This window comes from Neofelis nebulosa, chromosome 13, assembly GCF_028018385.1.
Source record: "Neofelis nebulosa isolate mNeoNeb1 chromosome 13, mNeoNeb1.pri, whole genome shotgun sequence".
Lineage (NCBI taxonomy): Eukaryota > Metazoa > Chordata > Mammalia > Carnivora > Felidae > Neofelis > Neofelis nebulosa.
In genome coordinates, this window is record NC_080794.1 from 44,318,686 (window position 1) to 44,339,215 (window position 20,530).

The window sequence follows — 20,530 nt, forward strand, 5'->3', positions numbered from 1 at the left end:
AGGGACCCCGGCGCCGGGCGCGGGGCGCGGGGCACGCGCGGCAGTGAGCGGGGGCTCCCGGGATGGGTGAGTCCGGGCGCCAGTGGGCTGGTGGGCGGGGGAGCGAGCTCGCGGCGGAGAGGAGCGTGCGCGAGACTGGGGCGCAGAAGGCGCGCGCGGGGTGTGGCGGGGGCGCCACGCAGAGAGGGGAGCGCCGCCGTAGGTGAGCCTAGATTTTGCAACCTGCAGGCTGGGAGGAGCGGGAGGCCGAGAGGAGGAGTGGAGCGGCGGACAGGCCCGCGGTCACTGGGAGAGACCTGTCCCCCGAGGGCGGGAAACCCCTACAGCCCCCAGCCAGAGGAGACAATCGCCATAGTTCGACGGCCCCGATGTTTTGAAACTTCGCACCTTTGCGAGTGCCGGTGACCTCTGCTTGGTTCCTATCAGAACCAGCTCAGGCGCTCCCACCTCCCGGAAGCCTTCCGACCTACGCCATTGCGGAGCCATTGCAGTCTTCCCAGGCCTAGTGGTTTGGGCCCAGAGCTCTGCTAGCGTCTCCCAGGTTCTGTTTTAATTTATGTTGGGCAGTGCTGGGCAGGGGAAGCCTCACCAAACGTTGGTTGAGGCAGTAAGTACCAGACTGGGCACCGACCTATGGACGGGAGCTTGGGCTCTTGCCTGAGCTAGCACGCGCCAGGGCCCTCACTGATTAAGTCAAGAAATATTTCCTGAACACCTACTGTGTGCTTAGCACTGGGAAGAGTGTCAACAAAGACCATCTCTATGCCGACTGAGTTGCAAGGCCGTGGGCAAGGAGGCGCAGTGTAAGCAGACCCTCAGAGGAGCTCTGGGAAAAAGAGCCCCCTCCCCCTTGGTAAGTGTGCCCTGAGTTTGTGGACAGAGGGCTGCGAAAGGCGTCCCTTTGGCCTCTCCCTCCCGAGGCCTCACACGGTGGTTCTGTTTTTCTGGCTCTACTGCCTTTGCAGCAAGGCCTTGTAACTGTCAGGTCTCCTGTTTCATTGAGACCATTGTTGAAAAGGTGCAGTGTCCAGCAGATGCTCACTCCAGAAAGGGTTTGCCCCTCCTTTCCTGCGGAGAGAGTGGTCCCGGAATGCAGAGTTGGTGATTCTGGCAGCTCTCCAGTGGTGAAAGCCAAGTAGGGCTGTAACAGAATCACCTGGGGATTTTGCTAAAATGCAGACTCTGAATATGGAGGTAGGGGGTGGGACCTGAGAATCTGCGTTTCGACAAGCCTCCAGGTGATGCAGTCCTGCAGATCACGGACCGAATTTTGAGTAAAAGGGGTGTAGAAGATAGCTTATCCAGGTGCATTGGTTCAGGTGGGCCGCACATTAACAGAAGTAGAACACCTCGTACCCCCACCCCCACCTTCCACTGTTATCCCAAACTTAGTAGCTTTTTTTTTTTTTTAATTTTTTTAACGTTTATTTATTTTTGAGACAGAGAGAGACACAGCATGAACGGGGGAGGGGCAGAGAGAGAGGGAGACACAGAATCAGAAGCAAGCTCCAGGCTCTGAGCCATCAGCCCAGAGCCCAACGCGGGGCTCGAACTCGCGGACCGCGAGATCGTGACCTGAGCTGAAGTTGGACGCTTAACCGACTGAGCCACCCAGGCGCCCCTCAAACTTAATAGCTTTAGACACACATTTATTCTCTTAGAGTTTTTGAAGCCAGAATCCAAAATGAGTCTTAAGAGGGCTAAAACCCACACATCCGCAGGGCTGGCTCCTTCGCCCCAGGGGAGAATCCGTTTCCTTGCCTTTTCCAGCTTCACAGGCTACCCACACTCCTTGGCTCCTGAATGACATCATATTTTTGCCCTCAACTTCTGCCATCACACCTTGTTCCCTGTCTGACCTTAGTGTGTTCCTGTTATAAAGACCCTTGGGATTACAGTGTGCCTATCGGGATAATCCAGTATCGTCTTCCCAAATCAAAATCTTTAACTTCATCACACCCGCAAAGCCCCTTTTGCCACAGAAGGTAACCTCTTCCATAGGTTCTGGTATTAGGACTTAGACACTTTGGGGAGCCATTATTCAGACCTACTACTAAGAAAAAGCGCATTTTCTTACTCATATTTCAATGGCCAAAACCGGGAAATTTAACCTTGATACACTTCTATTATGCAATGTCCAATTCCTATTTAGTTTCCCCAACAACATAATTCAAAAGAATTATGAAATTTTTTTTTTTTTTTTTTTTTGGTTCAGATAGAATCGTGTGTTCGGTGCAGTTGTTAGGTCTGTTTAGGCCTCTTTGCTCTGGAATGGTCCCTCCTCTTTTCTTTGTCTTTCAAGATCTTGACATTTATAAGAGTAAAGGCCAGTTGCAAGACTGTCTCTCAACTTGGCTTTGTTTGTTATTTCCTCAATTAGATTTGAGGTTTCCATTTTGGGCAGGATCCACAGAAATGTATTTTATCCCACTAAGAAGTGCATCACATCAGGAGACACATGATGTCACTTTATCCCTTTATTAGGGATGTTTACTTAGATCGCTTGATTAAAGTTGTATTGGGCAGGTCTCATCACTGTAAAGTTCTTGTATTTCCTTTTGGAATTAATACACAAATTGTGAGGAAAAACTTTGAGACTATATGAATATTCTGTTTATCAAATATTCACTGAGTTTTAGCACTCACTGATGTTTCGGCTTGATGAAGTTATACTGTGATGGGTACAAAATGTTGATTTTTTTTTAACGTTTATTTGTTTTTGAGAGACAGAGTGCAAGTGGAGGAGGGTCAGAGAGAGAGGGAGACACAGAATCCGAAGCAGGCTCTACGCTCTGAGCTGTCAACACAGAGCCCGACTCAGGGTTCGACCCCACAAACCATGAGATCATGACCTGAGGCGAAGTCGGACGCTTAACCGACTGAGTCACCCAGGTGCCCCCAAAATGTTGATTTTTTAAATACTCCATTATTCCTTCTATGTTTATTAGTTGACATTCTACTTTTAGAACTTGCCCTATCTCAGGGCACCTGGGTGGCTCAGTTGGTTAAGTATCCAACTTTGGCTCAGGTCATGTCTCGTGGTTCACGAGTTCAAGCCCTATATCAGGCTCTGTGCTGCCAGCTCAGAGCCTGGAGCCTGCTTCGGATTCTGTGTCTCCCTCTCTCTGCCCCTCCCCTGCTCGTACTCTGTCTCTCTCTCTCTCAAAAATAAATAAGACATTAAAAAAATAAGATAAAAATATTACTTACTTTATTATTTGCTCTTTGGGACATAAGATATGTAAACTTCAGGAATACAGAGTTGGTCCGAAATAGCCCAGGTGTCAGTCTATCTTCTTTTATGTTATAGTCTTCCACTGTAATAGCTAATACTTATTAAACACTTCCTGTGTGCCAAGCTAAGTGCTTTACATGTATTTATTATCTCTTTTAATCCTCACAATTATGAGGCACATACATTTATTATTCTGTTCTACAGATGAGAAAATTGAGGCTCAGAGAGACCGGGTGAATTGTTGAAGATCACACAGCTAATAAACAGTGGCACCAGGACCGGAACTTGGTCTGTCTGTTCCCGAAGCCTGTGTTCAGACTGCTACACTACACTGCCATCCCTAACTTATGATCTGACTCAGCCTACACGGCCCCCAGCTCTTGAAATCTGACTAATAGCAAATACCGGGGCATTAACTCAAGCTCATGCAGTTTCTTGCTTGAGCACTAGACAGCAGAATATTGTATTAAGTGCCGGCAGGGCCCTGACTATGGGTAGCTGTGGCACCTGCCATTTTCCCTTCCTCTCGTCCCCAGGGCTTCTCAGTGGTCTCTTATGAAATAAATAAGTCTGTCTTATCTATGTCACAGATGACTGTAGCTTCCAACCTCACAATAGCACAGCTTGCTGGGTCCTTAGAGCCGCTCTTGGGGCCTCCTGCCTGCTCAGTTATTTCCTCCCTACTCAAGGGTAGAGACTTGGGGGTAAATGGAGACCTTAGCCTCCCCTAATCACCAATAAAGCAAGCTCCTCTCCGGCCTGATGACCCCCAAGATCTATTATTATCTGACTTAAGACAGCTGGAGAGCTTTTTAAAAAGTCCATTTGAATATAAGAATGATAGGCAAATATGTATTTATTGGCTCTTTTGGGAGGGGTGGCGTCCCAAAGAATCTCATAGTTATCTTGAAATGAATCTGAATTGATTAGAACGTGTCTATCTTTAAAATCAGATCAAATTCACAAAGTAGCGTGACTCTGCTTTGATGTTTCCCAGGCCCACAAGGATGGAAACGGACTACCTGAAGAGGTGCTTTGGAAACTGCCTGGGCCAGGCACTGGCAGAGGTGGCGAAGGTTCGGCCCAGTGACCCCGTAGAGTACCTGGCTCACTGGCTTTATCATTACAGGAATACCTCTAGAGCAAAAGAAGAGGTGTGTGTGTGCACGGAGTCGTCTTGGGGACGGCTTCTCAGCTTCCTCACAGAAATTTGAAATCCAAAGCAGGATCCCAGAGCTAGCCCAAAAGGTTTCTTGGTTTATTCAACCTGGGAGATCGCTTGGGCCCAGATATTCTTGAAGTCTGGGGCGTCTGGGGGCTGAAGAAGGAATCCAACTCAGAGGAGTTGTGGAATTGGTAGATTTGGAGGTACCAGCAGACAAAAGCTAGTTACAGGAGCAAGTTTCAGAGGCCTACAGGACCCGAGTCTGTGGTCTATCCCAGCGAGGGCAGGCCTATTCGTACAGGCTTCCCAGGGACTGACCTGATTCAGCTCTCGTATCACCCCAGGATAGCCGAGAGAAGATCCGGCAGAAGGAAGAATATGATAATAGTCTCAAAGAAACCGAGATGACAGAAATGCTGAAGCAAGAAGAGTGTCAGATTCAACAGAAGTATGATTAGTGTCACCAGGTAGGGAGAAGGAACTCAGCAGTGGGGGTGTACGCATCCCAGTGATGGATATCTGGAAATCTGTAAGTCCTCTAGGCCCCAGTGCAAAGTGCATCACGGCTCCTGTAAGCCTACCTTTCCCTCCTTATTCATATGTTTATGTATAAACCCGTCTTATTGGCAATCCTTGTCAACGAAAAAAGAAAATGTTTAAAGCCAATTCCATTTTAGATTTCAGGAAATACCTTAGATGTTACTGGTTTTAAAAAATCAGATTTAAAAACAAATCTGCTCTCACTTAGAACAAATATGTTTCCTTACAAGATCCTTTGAACCCTTTTCAAGTATTATTCAGCATTCCAGAAACCAAATATGGTTATCAGTATATACTTCAAGTACATTATTGTATTCAGTATATACTATTAAGTATTTTATTTCCTCTGCACTACTTATTTATGTATCAAACCACAGATGCCTTCTCTGTGATGCTTTAATACTGGTCATAAATTGTTACCTTCTTGTAGTTGGAAACAGCTGTATGTTCGTTAGTCTGCCAAGCTTATCTTTTATCTCCCGAGATTTTTGCCATAATCTTCGGAAAAACATCTTGTGCCTATTTTGCGCTTTCTTCAAAGTGCGTGATATCTGGATAGGAAATTGACTTACTGGGCTTGATATCTGACGTCTTTCCACCTGTCACCATATCCTGTGTGTTAAACTCTTTAGTGCAGTTTTGTACAATCCACTAGCTTTTGCTGGTTTCCAAAGCCACCTTTGATGAAGAGACATGAAACTATTTAGCTTACATACACTTAGGCTAATATGCTCAGCTCTCCTCATCATTAATAGATGTATTCTTTTAAGTCTGGATGTTTTAAAGGTAAATCAAGTCAAAAGAAAGGTAGGTTCATACTCCTGTTTGTCAATAGTCCAAAGGAACTCTCACTCAGGAACATTTCATTCTTTTTCTTTTTCTTCTCTTTTTTTTTTTTTTTAAACTTTTTAAAGCTTATTTATTTATTTTGACAGAGAACAGAGCACACGAGTGGGGTAGGAGCAGAGAAAGAGAGAGAGAATCCCCAAGCAGGCTTTGCGTGCAGTCAGCACAGAGCCCGATATGGGGCTCGAACTCACAAACCGTGAGATCATGATCTGAGCCCAGGTCAAGAGCCGACACTTGACTGACTGAGCCACCCAGATGCCCCGGGGAACATTTCATTCTTTGAGCAGTTGCTGGGAGATGGTCGTGCGGAGGTTGTGAAGCCGAAGCTGTCATCCCCTTACTGCCCCCTCATCCATTTCCAACATCACACTTCCCTGTTAATAGAAATATGAATATATAAGGCAGGGAAAGACTTCCAAAACTCCACCCTGGTTTTAGGATGCCTTTATTAAAGAAAACTTTGCTCACGTGAATATTTTGAAGCATCCCATTGTGTTGCGTGCAGGAGCTATGACACCCTGTAGCAATATTCCTTTGCAAGATTTAGATGAGTAAAAGGTATGCTGTTCTTTTGCCAAGTGTGAGACAAAGGCGATGGTGAGGGAAGATGGGTGGGGGAGCCAGCATGATGCCAGGACTAAGTGCCAAGTTGTCAGTTTCAAGGAAGAATGCGTGTGCAAATCGTGATCATGGAAAGTGATGCCCTTTGTTAGAAGGAAGTAGAGAGACCCAACGATGATTGGGAAACAACGCTTCCCTTGAAGAGCCACATCATCCACAAGCAAGTTGCTCTCAGAGTATGAATTGAAGGAGCTGGGTAGGGAGGGCAAAGAAGTGGAGATACCTCAAATAAGATGAAATTCTAAGTTCTTGTTTCTCACTGGCTCAAGGCAAATGGCAGACTATTCCTGGCTACTGGTCATTTTCAGATTTTGAGTCACTACTACTCTGAAATCTGGTCTCAAATAGGCCCAGGAGGAGTGGAATAAGATTTCAGGGGCGCCTGGGTGGCTCAGTCGGTTAAGCGTCCGACTTCAGCTCAGGTCACGATCTCGCGGTCCGTGATTTTGAGCCCCACGTCGGGCTCTGGGCTGATGGCTCAGAGCCTGGAGCCTGCTTCCGATTCTGTGTCTCCCTCTCTCTCTCTGACCCTCCCCCGTTCATGCTCTGTCTCTCTCTGTCTCAAAAATAATAAATAAACTTAAAAAAAAAAAAAAAAAGATTTCAGCAGGCCTGCCGATGGGCTTTTGTGCACCTACTCAAAGCTTTGCTAAACTTACCTTACTATCTTAAAACCATGATCGCTTGCATATACCTTAGAAAGCCTTTGAGTGCCCCAGATTGAATACTCCTGGTCCAGTCGATACGTCAAAAAGAGGAGTACAGACAGCACTGCATGTGGTAGAGATCATAGCCAATTATAGCCATCAAGAAGAGGTGGCAAGAGAAGGTGGTATTTGAGTCAGGCCTAAAGGAAAGCTAGCAAAAGTTGCCCTTGTATTTCTCTTTATTAAGCTGAGGTAGTTTTAAGTAAGTAAACCATAATTCTGTTTCTATGTTGGAAAACGATCCCTTTTATATAAAGATGTGGCCATACAAATGTTTTATAATTATATTTTTATGGAATCAATACATAGATTTGCAGGGCGCCTGGGTGCCTCAGTCGGTTGAGCCTGATTCTTGATTTCGGCTCAGGTCATGATCTCAGGGTTTGCGGGATGGAGCCCGATATTGGGCTCTGCGCTGCTTGGAATCCTTTTTCCCTCTCTCTCTGCCCCTCCCCTGCTCGTGCCCCTCTCTCTCTCAAAGTAAATAAACATTAAAAAAAAAAAAAAAAAAGATTCTTTCTCTCTCTCCCTCTGCTCCTCTCCCCACTCCATGTTTTCTGTCTTTAAAGACAAAAAACAAAAAAACATAGATTTGCTGTGTAGACGCATAGCACTTTGAAGTTGGAAGGTTCTTTTCGATCTCATGGGACTGCAGTCACATAGATGCCAGACTGATACTGTGTCATAGGTCACTGAGACTGAATTTATTTTTTCAATCTTGACAATATTTGTGGTAAGTGTTTTAAGCCCTTTGTCATTTTAAGGTCTCTTTCTATTACATACTTTTTCCCTAGATTATGATCTGTATGTCTAGTAATTATTCCTTATGTGCTGAACATTGTAGATGATACTTAGTAGGGAGCCTAGATTATGTAGTTTTCCTTTAAATGGTGTTGAGTTTTGTTCTGGCAGGCAGTAAAATTATTGGTGAATCATCCTGATCCTATCTGATTTGTTTTATACTTTGTGAGAGCAGATCTGTTTAATTTTCTTATTAGTCTTGGGCGTGAAAATGGCAGTGTTGTGTTCTTGGCATATTGAGTGTGTTTTAATCTCTGCTAATGAACTCTTTTCCTTTTTTGTTTTGTTTAGCCACTGCTATCTGTAGCTAGCTCCACAATGAAGACTGTATTCATACAAGAGAACACAAAACCCGTTGAGAAGGATGGCTTGAGGCAAGAATCTTTGCCAGGTACTTCCAATATGGTTCCCGGAATGCCTCAATAGATTCCTTCTTGAAAGACGTCTGGCCAGGCTGACTGCAGTGTTGAAACTCCACAAGAAATAAATTCCTAGGCTTTTCGGCATAAAATTGCTCCCAGAATGCATCCTGGCTCCAAATCTCCTTCAGTTATCAAAAGGTGGCTCATTCTCACGATGCTTCTCTCAAAGCTACAAGCTCAGAGAGGGGCCAGCTAGGGCTCTGACCTGAAGATGGTAACTGTGTGAATTAAACCAAAATGTGAGGGACTGTGGAGGGGGGTGTCTGCAGGGACTCTCCAGCCAAAGTTCTGTTCTGATAGCCATGAAAACCCCTTAATCATGTAAACATTTCAACTACTGATAGGATAAAATAAACTCATGAAGATTTCAAATAAGTAACCAAAAGACTTTTTTCTCTTGATTTATCTTTTTTTTTTTTTTAGATTAGACAGTAAAAACATCCATTTCATGTGTTCATGTCTTGACTTAAAATTTTTTTTTAATGTTTATTTTATTTTTGAGAGAAAGAGAGTACGAGCAGGGTAGGGGCAGAGAGAGAGGGAGCACAGAATCCAAAGCAGGCTCCAGGCTCTGAGCTGTCAGCACAGAACCCGACGCGGGGCTTCAACCCACAGAGCCCGATATGGGGCCTGAACCAACGAGCCGTGAGATCATGACCTGAGCCAAAGTTGGACACTTAACCAACTGCGCCATGCAGGAGCCCCGTGTCTTGACTTTAGATGAATTTTTGCAGTCAGGTCCCCGAGTGTTTACACGTGTCCTAGAGCATACCCATGTCACTGACGACAGGTATTTTAAAACAGCTCCAATGACAGTAGAGCTCGGTGTGCCCATACACCTAGAGAGTATAGAATAGTTATTACTTCCACGATGACGCTTTTGGGGAAGAAGAGGACAGGCTTCCCATGCTCACTTGAAAATGGCTTGAGATAACAAGGGGAGACTGGCTTGGGGTTTATAGTGTAGTTAGGGGTGGACCCAAGTAGGAGTTCCGCCCTCGGGGAGAGGCTTGCGTGGCTTGAAACTCCCGCTGTGCCAAAGTTGGGAGCACCTGAGTTTATCAGTTTGCCCAGATGTGGGGCACAGTGGGGAAGGGGAAGAGTTGAAACCTAAAAGCTGTCGGCAGTCAGACGCCAAAAAGTGGAGTCAGACTTTATCATAGAGGGCAGACCTGGGAAACTTGGGAGTGGCCTTGACCCACTCGGTCTTTGAGTAAAGCAGGTGGTGAGGTCATTACTTCAATTTTGCACCTGGTGGGTAGACATACAGCCACGCTTTCCAGAGTAGCTGGGAAGAAGCCAGAGGATCCAAAAACCCTCACACAGAAGCAAAGAGAGCTTCGTAGAGGACGCAGTGGAATCCTCGGTGGATGGGATGGTATCTGCAGCTCCCCAGCGGGAAGGTGAAGTCCTCTGCCTGGGAGCGGTTGTCCCTTGGACATCACAACCCATGTGAGGTGAGTTGTAACTTTTGTCTGCTTTAAGGGATCCCATACTTTTGCCTTTGACCGTTATTTAGCCCCAGTATGTGATCACGTTCCTGGCCCATGAAAGTGTGATCAATCCCTACTAATCTTTTTTTGCACTGTTTCCAAGTTTGGCTTTTTGTTGTTGTTGTTATTATTTTGTTACCAGAAAGTTGTTACAATGAACTTTCCTGTACACATATCTTAGAACATCTCTGCTGACAGATTTATAGATTGCTAAACTGAAAGATATTTGGGGGCACCTGGGTGGCTCAGTCGGTTAAACGTCCAACTTTGGCTCAGGTCATGATCTCACTGTTAGTGAATTCGAGCCCCTCATCGGGCTTCGTGCTGACAGAGCCTGGAGCCTGCTTCAGATTCTGTCTCCCTCTCTCTCTGCCCCTCCCCCACTTGCTCTCTCTCTCTCTCTCTCTCTCAAATAAATAAATAAAAAAATCAATGATGCACCACCTCACATTTGTCAGGATACCTAGAGCTAAAAAATAGTGACAACACTGAATACTAGTGAGGATGAGGAAAACCCAACTCACTCATACTTTGCTGGTGGAAATGTAACGTGGTACAATTACTCTGGAAGACAGTGTAGCAGTCTTTAATAAAACTCAACATGCAGTTGCTACATAAGCCAGCATTTGTACTCTTGGACACTTGTCCCAGAGGAACAAAAACTTAGATTCATAGAGAAACCTGTATGTGAATGTTTATAAAAGCTTTATTCACGGTAGACAAAACCTGGAAATAACCCAGATGTTCTTCAATGGGTCAACAGTTAAACTGTAGTCCATCCGTATCTCAGAATGCTACTCAGCAATAAAAAGGAATGATCTGGGGCGCCTGGGTGGCTCAGTCGGTTCAGTGTCCGGCCTCGGCTCAAGTCAAGATCTCGAGGTTCGTGGGTTGAAGCCCCGCGTCGGGTTCTGTGCTGACAGCTCAGAGCCTGGAGCCTGCTTCGGATTCTGTGCCTCCCTCTCTCTCTGCCCCAACCCACTCTCATTCTGTCTATGTCTCTCTCAAAAATAAACCTTAAAAAAAAAAAAATTAAAAAGGAGTGAACGAGTGATACCCGAACAACTTGGACAAATCTGAAGAGAAATCATGCCGGACACAAAAGCTTGTAGGAAATTATGTCTAATCCCAAAAGGCAGCAGACTCTATGGTTCATTTATAAATAACCCCACAAAGGTGGAGGCTAGATTAGCAGTTGCCATGGCTTAGGGCAGGGGTTTGGGAGGGATGATGTCGTTTTGGAAAACAACAAGAGGGGTTTTTGTGCTGATGGAGCTGTTTTGTATTTTGATTGCGGTAGTAGATCCGCAAACCTGCACATCTGAAAAAAAATCGCTTGGAATAAACACACCTACGGGCAAGTACAAGTCAACTGGAGAAATCTTGAATCTGATTGGTTGGTTGTATCAGTGTCAATATCATGGCTCAACAGTTTTGCAAGATGTTACTATTTGGGGAAACTAGGTAAGGAATCCATGGATCTCTATGTTATTTCATAGAACTGCATGCACATCTGTAATATCTCAAAATAAACCGTTTAATTTTTTAATAGTCCATACAATTCTCACCTACGCTCCATTTTCAAATATCCCAAATTATCCCAATAATGTACTTTGGTTTTTATTTATTTTAAAAAGAAAACTTTATCTTTTATGTTGAATTGCAATCAGTTTTGCCTAATTGCCACCTAGAAAGCTAGACTAACGTACACTCCCATTTCAAAGTGGCCATTTCTTGGGGCACCTGGGTACTTGGTCGGTTAAGGGGCTGACTTTGTTTGGCTCAGGTCATGATCTCGCAGTTCATGAGTTCGAGGCCCGCGTCGGGCTCTGTGCTGGCAGCTCAGAGCCTGGAGCCTGCTTCAGGTTCTGTGTCCCCCTCTCTCTGCCCCTCCACTACTCATGCTCTGTCTGTCTTTCTTTCCCAAAAATAAATAAATATTAAAAATTTTTTTTTCAAAGTGGCCATTTCTTCATACTCTTGCCACACTGAGCTGGTTATTTTAGTTTTATTTTCTGTCCATCTGATATGTGAAAAACAGTAGAGTTCTGTATAGATATTCCAGATACTGACCCCTAATCAGATACGTGTTTTGCAAATACACACCATTATTATCCCCATTTTACCAACAAAGAAACGGAAGCAGAGAGACAGGTAGCCTGCCTGAGTCCGTGTGGCTAGAAGTGGGAGAGTCAGTGTTCAAACCCCCCCAACGGTTTGGTTCCAGAGTGAGGGCCTGACCTCACTCATCAACACCGCCCTCAGAAGAGTAGCCTCAGAGCGGCCCCTCAGTGGCTCAGTCGGTTAAGTGTCTAACTCTTGATCTTGGCTCAGGTCGTGATCTCATGGTTCACAGGTTTGAGTCCTGTGTCGGGCTCTGTGCTCACAACATGGATCCTCTTTGGGATTCTCTCTCTCTCTTTCTCTGCTGCTTCCCCACTATCTCTCTGTCTCAAAAATAAATAAACATGGCATTAAAAAAAAAAAAAAAAAAGCAGCCTTGGAAATCAACTGGTTAAGGGAACGGGCTTGCAACCTGACTTATCCCTCTCCCAACAGAGATGGCCCTAGTCTACAGCCCAGGACAAAGTCAAGACGGGTGACCAGAGTCTCACAGGCTTTACCAAAAGCTTGTTTTGCCCAGGGACTGAGTGGCAAAATAAAATGGCCAAGTCCCTTCCCTCTCCCCAGGGCAGTGCCTGGAGGTCACTGCCAACGCTTGTGCTGCCTCTTTCTGAAGGACACATTCTCCAGAGGAAGCTCAATGCCTTCACTGGGTGTATAGTCTTTCTCGCCTCTCTCACTAAGGTGACATTATGCATCCCACCTCTGACCAAGCTGGCTTTGCTTTTAGGGAGCAACTGAAGACTAACCTGAAGAAAGGCAGCCATGCCTTCCTTGCCTCCTAGTTCTTGTGGTTGGCAGCTTTCTTCACCTGTCCTGTCGCCCTCTTAGGGCAGCTATGGCCGGCAGCAGCAGTAATTCAGGCAGAGGAGGCGTTCAATGACCACAGTAAGCCCAGTGCATGGAGAGATGGTGGCAGAAACGACAGTAGGTGAAAGACATGGAGATTGGGAGAAGGGCACGTGCAAAGGCACAGGGGCAGGAGTGACTACTCACTAGAGTGTCAGCAGAGTGTGTGTGGAGGAACTGCCGGAGGGGCTCAGGGTGCAGGAAAAGGGCTGGCTTTGAGAGATGCTGGGGAGGAGGTATCCACAGTGAGCAGGAAGAAGTCTAGAATGGACCCAGCTTTTATTTGCTTAGGGAGAAATTAAGAAATTAAGGGGCTGAGTAAATTTGCTCCAAAACAACGCTTGATTAAAAAAAAATTTTTTTATGTTTATTTATTTTTGAGATATGGGGGGGGGGGGAGGGCACACAAGTGGGGGAAGGGCAGAGAGAGAGAGACAGAGGATCCGAAGTGGGCTCTGTGCTGACAACAGCGAGCCTGACACGGGGCTCGAACTCTCGAACCGCGAGATCATGACCTGAGCCCAAGTCAGTTGCTTACCTGACTAAACCACCCAAGCACCCCGTAATGTTTGATTTTGAAGTGACTTTGAAATCAGAACCATTCCCAGGGAGCCTGGGTGGCTCAGTTGGTTAAGCATCTGACTTCGCTCAGGTCATGATCTTAGGGTTTGTGGGTTTGAGCCCCGTGTTGGGCTCTGTGCCTGGACCCTGCTTTGGATTCTGTGTCCCTCTCTCTCTGCTCCTCCCCCACTCACACTCTGTCTCTCTCTTTCAAAAATAAATAAACATTAAAAAATTTTTTTAAATCAGAACCATTTTCAAAGAGTAAAGGTTTAGGATGGAGTACTTCTTCCCCCAAAGGATACGTATTCAGTCAGACTTTCTATACTTGCTTTTTTTTTTTAAGTTTAAGGTTTTATTTTAATTCTAGTGTAGCTCACATACAGTGTGATAGTGATTCAACAATTCCATACATCACCCTGTGCTCATCATCACAAGTGCCCTCCTTAATCCCCACCTATTTAACCCAAACCTCTGCCCACCTCCCCTCTGGTAACCATCAGTTTGTTCTCTATAGTTAACAGTCTGTTTCTTGGTTTCTCTCTCTCTCTCTCTGTCTCTCTCTCTCTCTCTTTCTCTCCTATATTTTCCCTTTGCTCATCTCTTTTGTTTCTTAAATTCCATATATGAGGAGATGAATGGATAAAGAAGATGGGGTGTATATATATATGCAATGGAATGTTATTCAGCTATAAAAAAGAATGAAATCTGGCCACTTGCAACATGGATGGAGCCAGAAGAAAATGTTAAGCAAAAATAAAGACAAATGCCATATGATCTCACTCAGACTTTCTATACTTTCTAAAGGGAATATGCGAATTTCCACTTACCCCTTAAGTTTATTCCTTCACCTGTGTTTAAAGAAAGAAACATACTTTAAAAAGCATTATCTTGGGGCACCTGGGTGGCTCAGTCGGTTAAGCGGCCGACTTCGGCTCAGGTCGTGATCTCACGGTCCGTGAGTTCGAGCACCGCGTCGGGCTCTGTGCTGACAGCTTGGAGCCTGGAGCCTGTTTCCGATTCTATGTCTCCCTCTCTCTGACCCTCCCCCGTTCATGCTCTGTCTCTCTCTGTCTCAAAAATAAATAAAGGTTAAAAAAAAAAAATTAAAAAAAAAAATAAATAAAAAGCATTATCTTGGTTCTCAAGAATACTATCTAACTTATGCTGGATATTTAATATGTGCCAGGCCGTATGCTAAGGGCTTGATTACATTATCTCATTCAACGCTCTCAGCAACCCCCTCCCTGAGTTGGGCACTTTAATAATCTCCATGTTATGGCTGAGGAAACAACTAAGGCTCAGAGATTAGTGGTTGGCTCAAGGTCAAACAGCCAGAAGGTGGCATTCGGGTCTGTCAGGAGCTCACACACTTGACTGCCAGGCTGTGCTGCCTCACACCTACTGATAAAGGAAGTTTAATCCCCTGTCCGTGGACATTTTGCTCCAAGTCAATTACAGTCTTTTTCTTACCTCGTAGATGAAATGAGACCTTCAAAAAGCTTTCAAATGATCATTGTTATCCAGAAGCATTTAAGCTCACTCATGTGTATTTTATTGTCTTGATTATCAGTCAAAATTAACCAACGCTCTAAGCATTTGCAATCCCAAACAGGATACTTCAAAAATTCATGCTAGATCCTTTAAAGCCACTTATAACCATGAAAGTGATAAAGTCCATAAGTTAAAGCTTTTCCCAATGACAGAGTAACATCTTCCAGTGAAAACATTCTTTTGAGTAACTCGTACTTAGTGATATCATTCTTATATTTTTCCATAGATTGTAAATATTTTTCAAAAGGTGGAATAATATCCTATGGGGGAATAAACACCCCTCTTCTCTCTTTGGAAAGAGAATGAGAAGAATGACTTTTGGAGAACAAACACAAAAGCTATGATGTCACAACTAGATATTTGTTGGAACACGAAAATGAAAATATAAGTATTAATATAAGTTAATGTAAGTTTTAACTAACAATGTAGCTAGAAGATGCTTGTCAACAAAGAAACACTGGTGAGTGATTTTCATAATAGGATTAAAATTTATTATTTGTATGAAGACAGTTTAATACTTGAGCCAACCGCTCCTCAGGGATAGCTTACAGCTGAGTCATATGAGTAGAGGGAAAGTCCTCCAGGTCTTTCTGCTTTCATGTTTGAGTTCTGTTTGTCAAGAAGAAACTTCTGAGGCCTTTCAGCAAAAGGCAAGTCCAAATGTCACCGAAAGAAGAGAATCTCAGTTAATGTTCCCAGAAACTAGACCTTTGGATGCCATGGTCAAAAGTCATGCTGGCACCAGATGGGGTTTCTTGAGTCTTCTCTAGAGTCATGGTCAAAAGATACCCCCTTCCAAAGAAATGGTTAGAAAAGAAAACAGTTCTTTGGTTGACATTGTCCAAAAAGGCAACTTTCAGGAATAAAACAGGATCCAAAGATATCATTGTCCGGAAATACCACACTTGCAGATAAGTTTAGGCAAAGTGAATTGGAACAATCAAAGAGCGTACAGTTCGGAGATAAGGGTTGTTGGCACAAAATTTGCTCCATAAGAGGCACCAGAAAAGAAAAATCCACATATAATGTCAAGAAGGGAGAAATTGATGACAAATCATGGCCCCTAATGGTAAAACTCATGGCTATTTTCAGCCAGACTACAATCGTTCTCCACCCCTCTCTGAAAAAGTCACTGCTGGGGACATATTCCAGAACCACAATGGGCCAGAATAAAATATCTTCAGATCATTGAAACTACATGGATGCAAATAGCTGAGAAGTGACTTTGCAAGAATTATCACCAGGGGAGATAAATTCTACAGATGAGCCTGACCAAGGGAAAAAACCTTCATGAATAATGACCAAAAGAAAGCAACTTTATGAGAAAAGTTAGCCAGGGAAAAATTCCTCAATATTCATCACTGTCACAATCAGTGCATAAAATCAGTGTTTATGAGACTCCTCAAAAATCAGTTGCTGAATAAAGAGATTCCATGAATAAAATTAGCTACCAAATAAGTAGCCCAGGAGGGACCCTTGGAGGCCTGAGATCCTTGGATAAAGATATTCAAGACAAGCCTCTTCAAAAAGGAGTGTTTAGGGGCGCCTGGGTGGCGCAGTCGGTTAAGCGTCCGACTTCAGCCAGGTCACGATCTCGCGGTCCGTGAGTTCGAGCCCCGCGTCAGGCTCTGGGCTGATGGCCCAGAGCCTGGAGCCTGTTTCCGATTCTGTGTCTCCCTCTCTCTCTGCCCCTCCCCCGTTCATGCTCTGTCTCTCTCTGTCCCAAAAATAAATAAAAAACATTGGAAAAAAAAAAAAAAAAAAAAAGGAGTGTTTAAGTGGGGGGAGGCACCTGGCTGACTCAGTGGGTACAGCATGTGACTCTTGATCTCGGGTAATGAGTTCAACCCCCATATTGGATGTGGAGCCTACTTAAAATAAAAAAGTAGAGTGTGTGTGTGTGTGTGTGTGTGTGTGTGTGTGTGTGTGTGTAGTTCATATTTTTTAAAAAAGAGATGATTGAGGGCACCTGGGTGGCTCAGTTGGCTGAGTGTCTGACTTCAGCTCAGGTCACGATCTCATGGTTCGTGGATTCGAGCCCCGCATCGGGCTTGCTGCTGTCAGCACAGAGCCCACTTTGAGTCCTCTCTCCCCCTGTCTCTCTTCCCCTCCCCTACTCGCACTCGGTCTCAAAAATAAACAAAAACATTTTTAAAAATTAAAAAAAATTTAAAAAGAGATGATTGGGGCACATTCTTCAAGTGACATCAGTGGACATCTCATCAGAGGGCAAATGTGATTGAGACCCAGTTCCCCAAGCAGCTTCTTCAGGGAGGCAATCATGTAGAAAAGGCCGTGACAAAGACATGATCTCTTACAAGTCTATTCAGGAGCAGCTGAATCCAATTAATAGAAATCCAGGAAGAAATCCACCTCCCTCCCCCAAATTCTGGTCTGGAAGAAGCATTCCCAGTGTCCCATTCAGGACGTAATTACAGAGAAAATGGCATAGGATTGTCCAGAAAAGAAGATATTCAGAAAGTTCATACAGAAAAATAACCCCCAACGATCAAGATGTTTAGAACAAAACCTCAAAAGAGGCTTGCTTGAAAGATGGTTTGTTGAATCACTGAGAAATGATAAAACTAAGCAAATCTGGACATCAGGAGGAATTAAACCAATGTATAAGGGCAAAGTGTCTTGGGATTACTCTTCAGGAGTAACAGGTTTCCAGGTTCTGTAGCACAATATCCTGACATGAATTCAGACACGTCACTATTCATCTCTATATCCCTTTGGAACAAAATATCAAAAGAATTATCATTGTCATGGGTCAAACTACTAAATAAAAAATCCTAAATAAAGAACAAGTTCTTCAGCAAATGTCACCACAAATATTAGTAGGTAAGTCTGGTCAAATAATGCCATCTGGAGATTAAAAGTTTCAAGTATAAGATTAGTCAGGATAAAAATCTTTCAAGTAATTCTTTAGAAGAGGAACAAGTAATGAATATTTTGAGCCAGGACAATTCTCCCCAGCATATGCTGTCAGAAAATCTATGGAGAGGATCCAACTCAGCGAAGTTCCCTGGAAAACATTAACCAAAGGAAAAAAATCTGTAGAGAAAGATAGCCAGGATCAAATGTCTTAGGAATAGGGAAGAGTTTGAAGTAAGTCTGAGCTGACACTGAGCTCACAATGCTGTCTGCCTGCAACCCTTCAGGAGAAAGTGCTCAGCAAATTGCCTCTCCTACGAAAATTCCATGACGGGTGCTTGGTGGCTCAGTCAGTTCGGCATCCAACTCTTGATTTTGGCTCAGGTGGTTTGTGAGTTTGAGACCCACATCAGGCTCTTTGCTAACAGTGCAGAGCCTGCTTGGGATACTCTCTCTCTCTCTCCTTCTCTCTCTCTGCCCCTCCCTGTCTCTCTCAAAATAAATAAATAAACATAAAAAAAAAAGTTCCATGATCTCAATTAATCTTTTTTCAGGAAAATCAGGGAACCAAGGTAAAGGAAGTCCAGGCCACATATTCCCACAGATGTCATCTTGAAGTGAAAACTCTGTAGACAGTGTTACCCAAGCTAAAGCTGTAGAGGGAGCTCTTCCTTCAGTTTTCTATGATCCTTTTCTAGAAAGCCATGAAGGCATGAAGAACTTTCGCCACTTCAAGGTTAATCTGCTTACCTTTAGTACTTCAAAAATAGTCTTCTTGAAAGTTCTCACAAGATCTACCACAGCCAAATTATGGAAACGGTCCAAGGGTCCAGCGACTGGTGAATGGATAAAGAAAATGTGGGATATACCCACAGTGGAACATTACTCAGCCATAAAAAAGAATGAAATCTTGCTGTTTGCTAGGACATGGATGGAGCTAGGGAGTAGAGTGCTATGTGAAATAAGTCAATCAGAGAAAGACAAATACCATGTGATTTCACTCACATGTGGAGTTTAAGAAACAACACAAATGGGCAAAGATGGAAAAAAGAGGCAAACCAAGAAACACCCTCACCTATGGAGAACAAACTGATGGTTACCAGAGGAGAGGTGGGGGGCGGGGGTGAAAGAGGTGATGGGGATTAAGGAGCGCACTGGTCATGATGAGTGCAGGGTGTTGCACGGCCGTGTTGAATCACTATATTGTACATCCAAAACTAATATTATACTATATGTTAACTAACTGGAATTTAAATAAAAACTTTTAAAAAAAGGTTTTCACAGGAGACAACTCCAGACTAAGATCAACCAAGACGATACTTCTCAGCCAACAAAAATGAAAGTCAGCGTCAAAGAACAAGGTCGATCAGGAGGCAGTACTGAAAGAATGATTCACAAAGACTTCCCTTTAAAAAGAGATGAAGTTCCCAAAATGTTTCTGCCTTCAGAAACAAGTCGGGAGCTGAGAGGGGATGTTACCAAATTGCCTCTCAGGAGAGGTGGGTGTTGGAGGTAACAGACATCAGCGAGAAGAGAGAGAAAAATCCAGCCACACTTCGCCAGGAGGTTCCATCAGGAGAGCTACGTTCCCTGGAGGCCGTTCATGAAAACTGGACTGCTCGTCATATCCCCCCACTCTGATTCAAATTCCTTCTCAAAAGTGGTTATCTTATAGGCAACCATCATTTTTCCACTGTGGTTAAGTGATACTCCTTAGACATGAAGAATGATGGTGAAATCATCTAAGAAGCTGTTTCTCCCTAGATTATCAACAAAAAATGTAACAAAATATCAATTCTAAAGGTGCATCAAATACTTCAGAAACTCCAGAAGAAAAAGTAAATGACTGGGCACCTGCCTGGATAGGGGGTTAAGCTTCCAACTTTGGCTCGGGTTATGATCTCATGGTTTGTGGGTTCGAGCCCCGTGTCGGGCCCTGTGCTGACAGCTCAGAGCCTGGAGCCTGCTTCAGATTCCCTGTGTGTGTCTCTCTCTGCCCCTCCCCAGCTCGTGCTCTCTCTCTCTCTCTGTCTCTCAAAATTAAATAAAAGGTAAAAAAAAATTTTTTTAAGGAAAAAGTAATAACTATATGGGTACCTAATAAGGAAATGAGAGGCGTATAGTCCCTTATCTCAATGAAGATTGGAAACAACAACAACAACAAATAGAGAATTGATCATGAGATCGGTCCATTTCTACTTGATTTTCTCCTCAAGTAATTTTTTTTTTAATGGAAAGAAGCATAACATAATGATCAAGGGTCAGAATTTTGGGTTCAGCAAGACTTGGGTATACACCCAAGCCCTGGCATGCATTTACTAGCTATATGGCCGTGAACAAGTTACTTAATCTCTCTGTGCCCCAGATGCCTGACTCCCCTGGAATTAGGATGCTCGTAAGCTTTCCCATGTAAAGTCCTTTTGGGGTTTCCATGAGGCAACATACATAAGTGCTCAATAAACAGTACCTATGGGCCACGTTTCTCCAGCTCAATATGGCCTCTAAAAACTACTAATTAAAAGTGATTACCCATATTTTAGTGGTCTCGCTTATTCCACTGATTAGTTCAGACCCTTCCCTAGATTATTTTTGTCATCCCTAGTGATATGTCACGTCAGCACACGTACGATGCCGTGTAGTATCTCTCCTGCTCAGTGAATTTGCTCCCTCTGCTCTCTAAAGAATGGTTTGAAGGAACCTGCCACCAACCATTCCTCCCTTCCACCTCCACG

General features: G+C 44.1%; 2 protein-coding genes across 3 annotated transcripts in view; both read left to right on the forward strand.

The window, feature by feature from the left end:
• The first annotated feature begins 72 nt into the window (after positions 1-72).
• Positions 73-8,725, forward strand: DYDC2 (DPY30 domain containing 2). The gene is given in 4 exon segments (XM_058696833.1): positions 73-202; positions 4,233-4,389; positions 4,745-4,867; positions 8,210-8,725. Coding segments are annotated over 3 exon segments (597 nt in total). The 5' UTR covers positions 73-202; positions 4,233-4,242; the 3' UTR covers positions 8,537-8,725.
• Positions 8,726-9,670: 945 nt separating this feature from the next.
• PRXL2A (peroxiredoxin like 2A) overlaps positions 9,671-20,530 on the forward strand; it is a 47,426-nt gene continuing 36,566 nt past the window's right edge. The window contains exon 1 of one of the 2 annotated variants that reach the window (XM_058696849.1): positions 9,671-9,797. The gene's annotated coding sequence lies outside the window, so the exon portion shown is untranslated. The remainder of the gene's footprint in view (positions 9,798-20,530) is intronic. The other variant, XM_058696852.1, reaches the window with a different exon arrangement.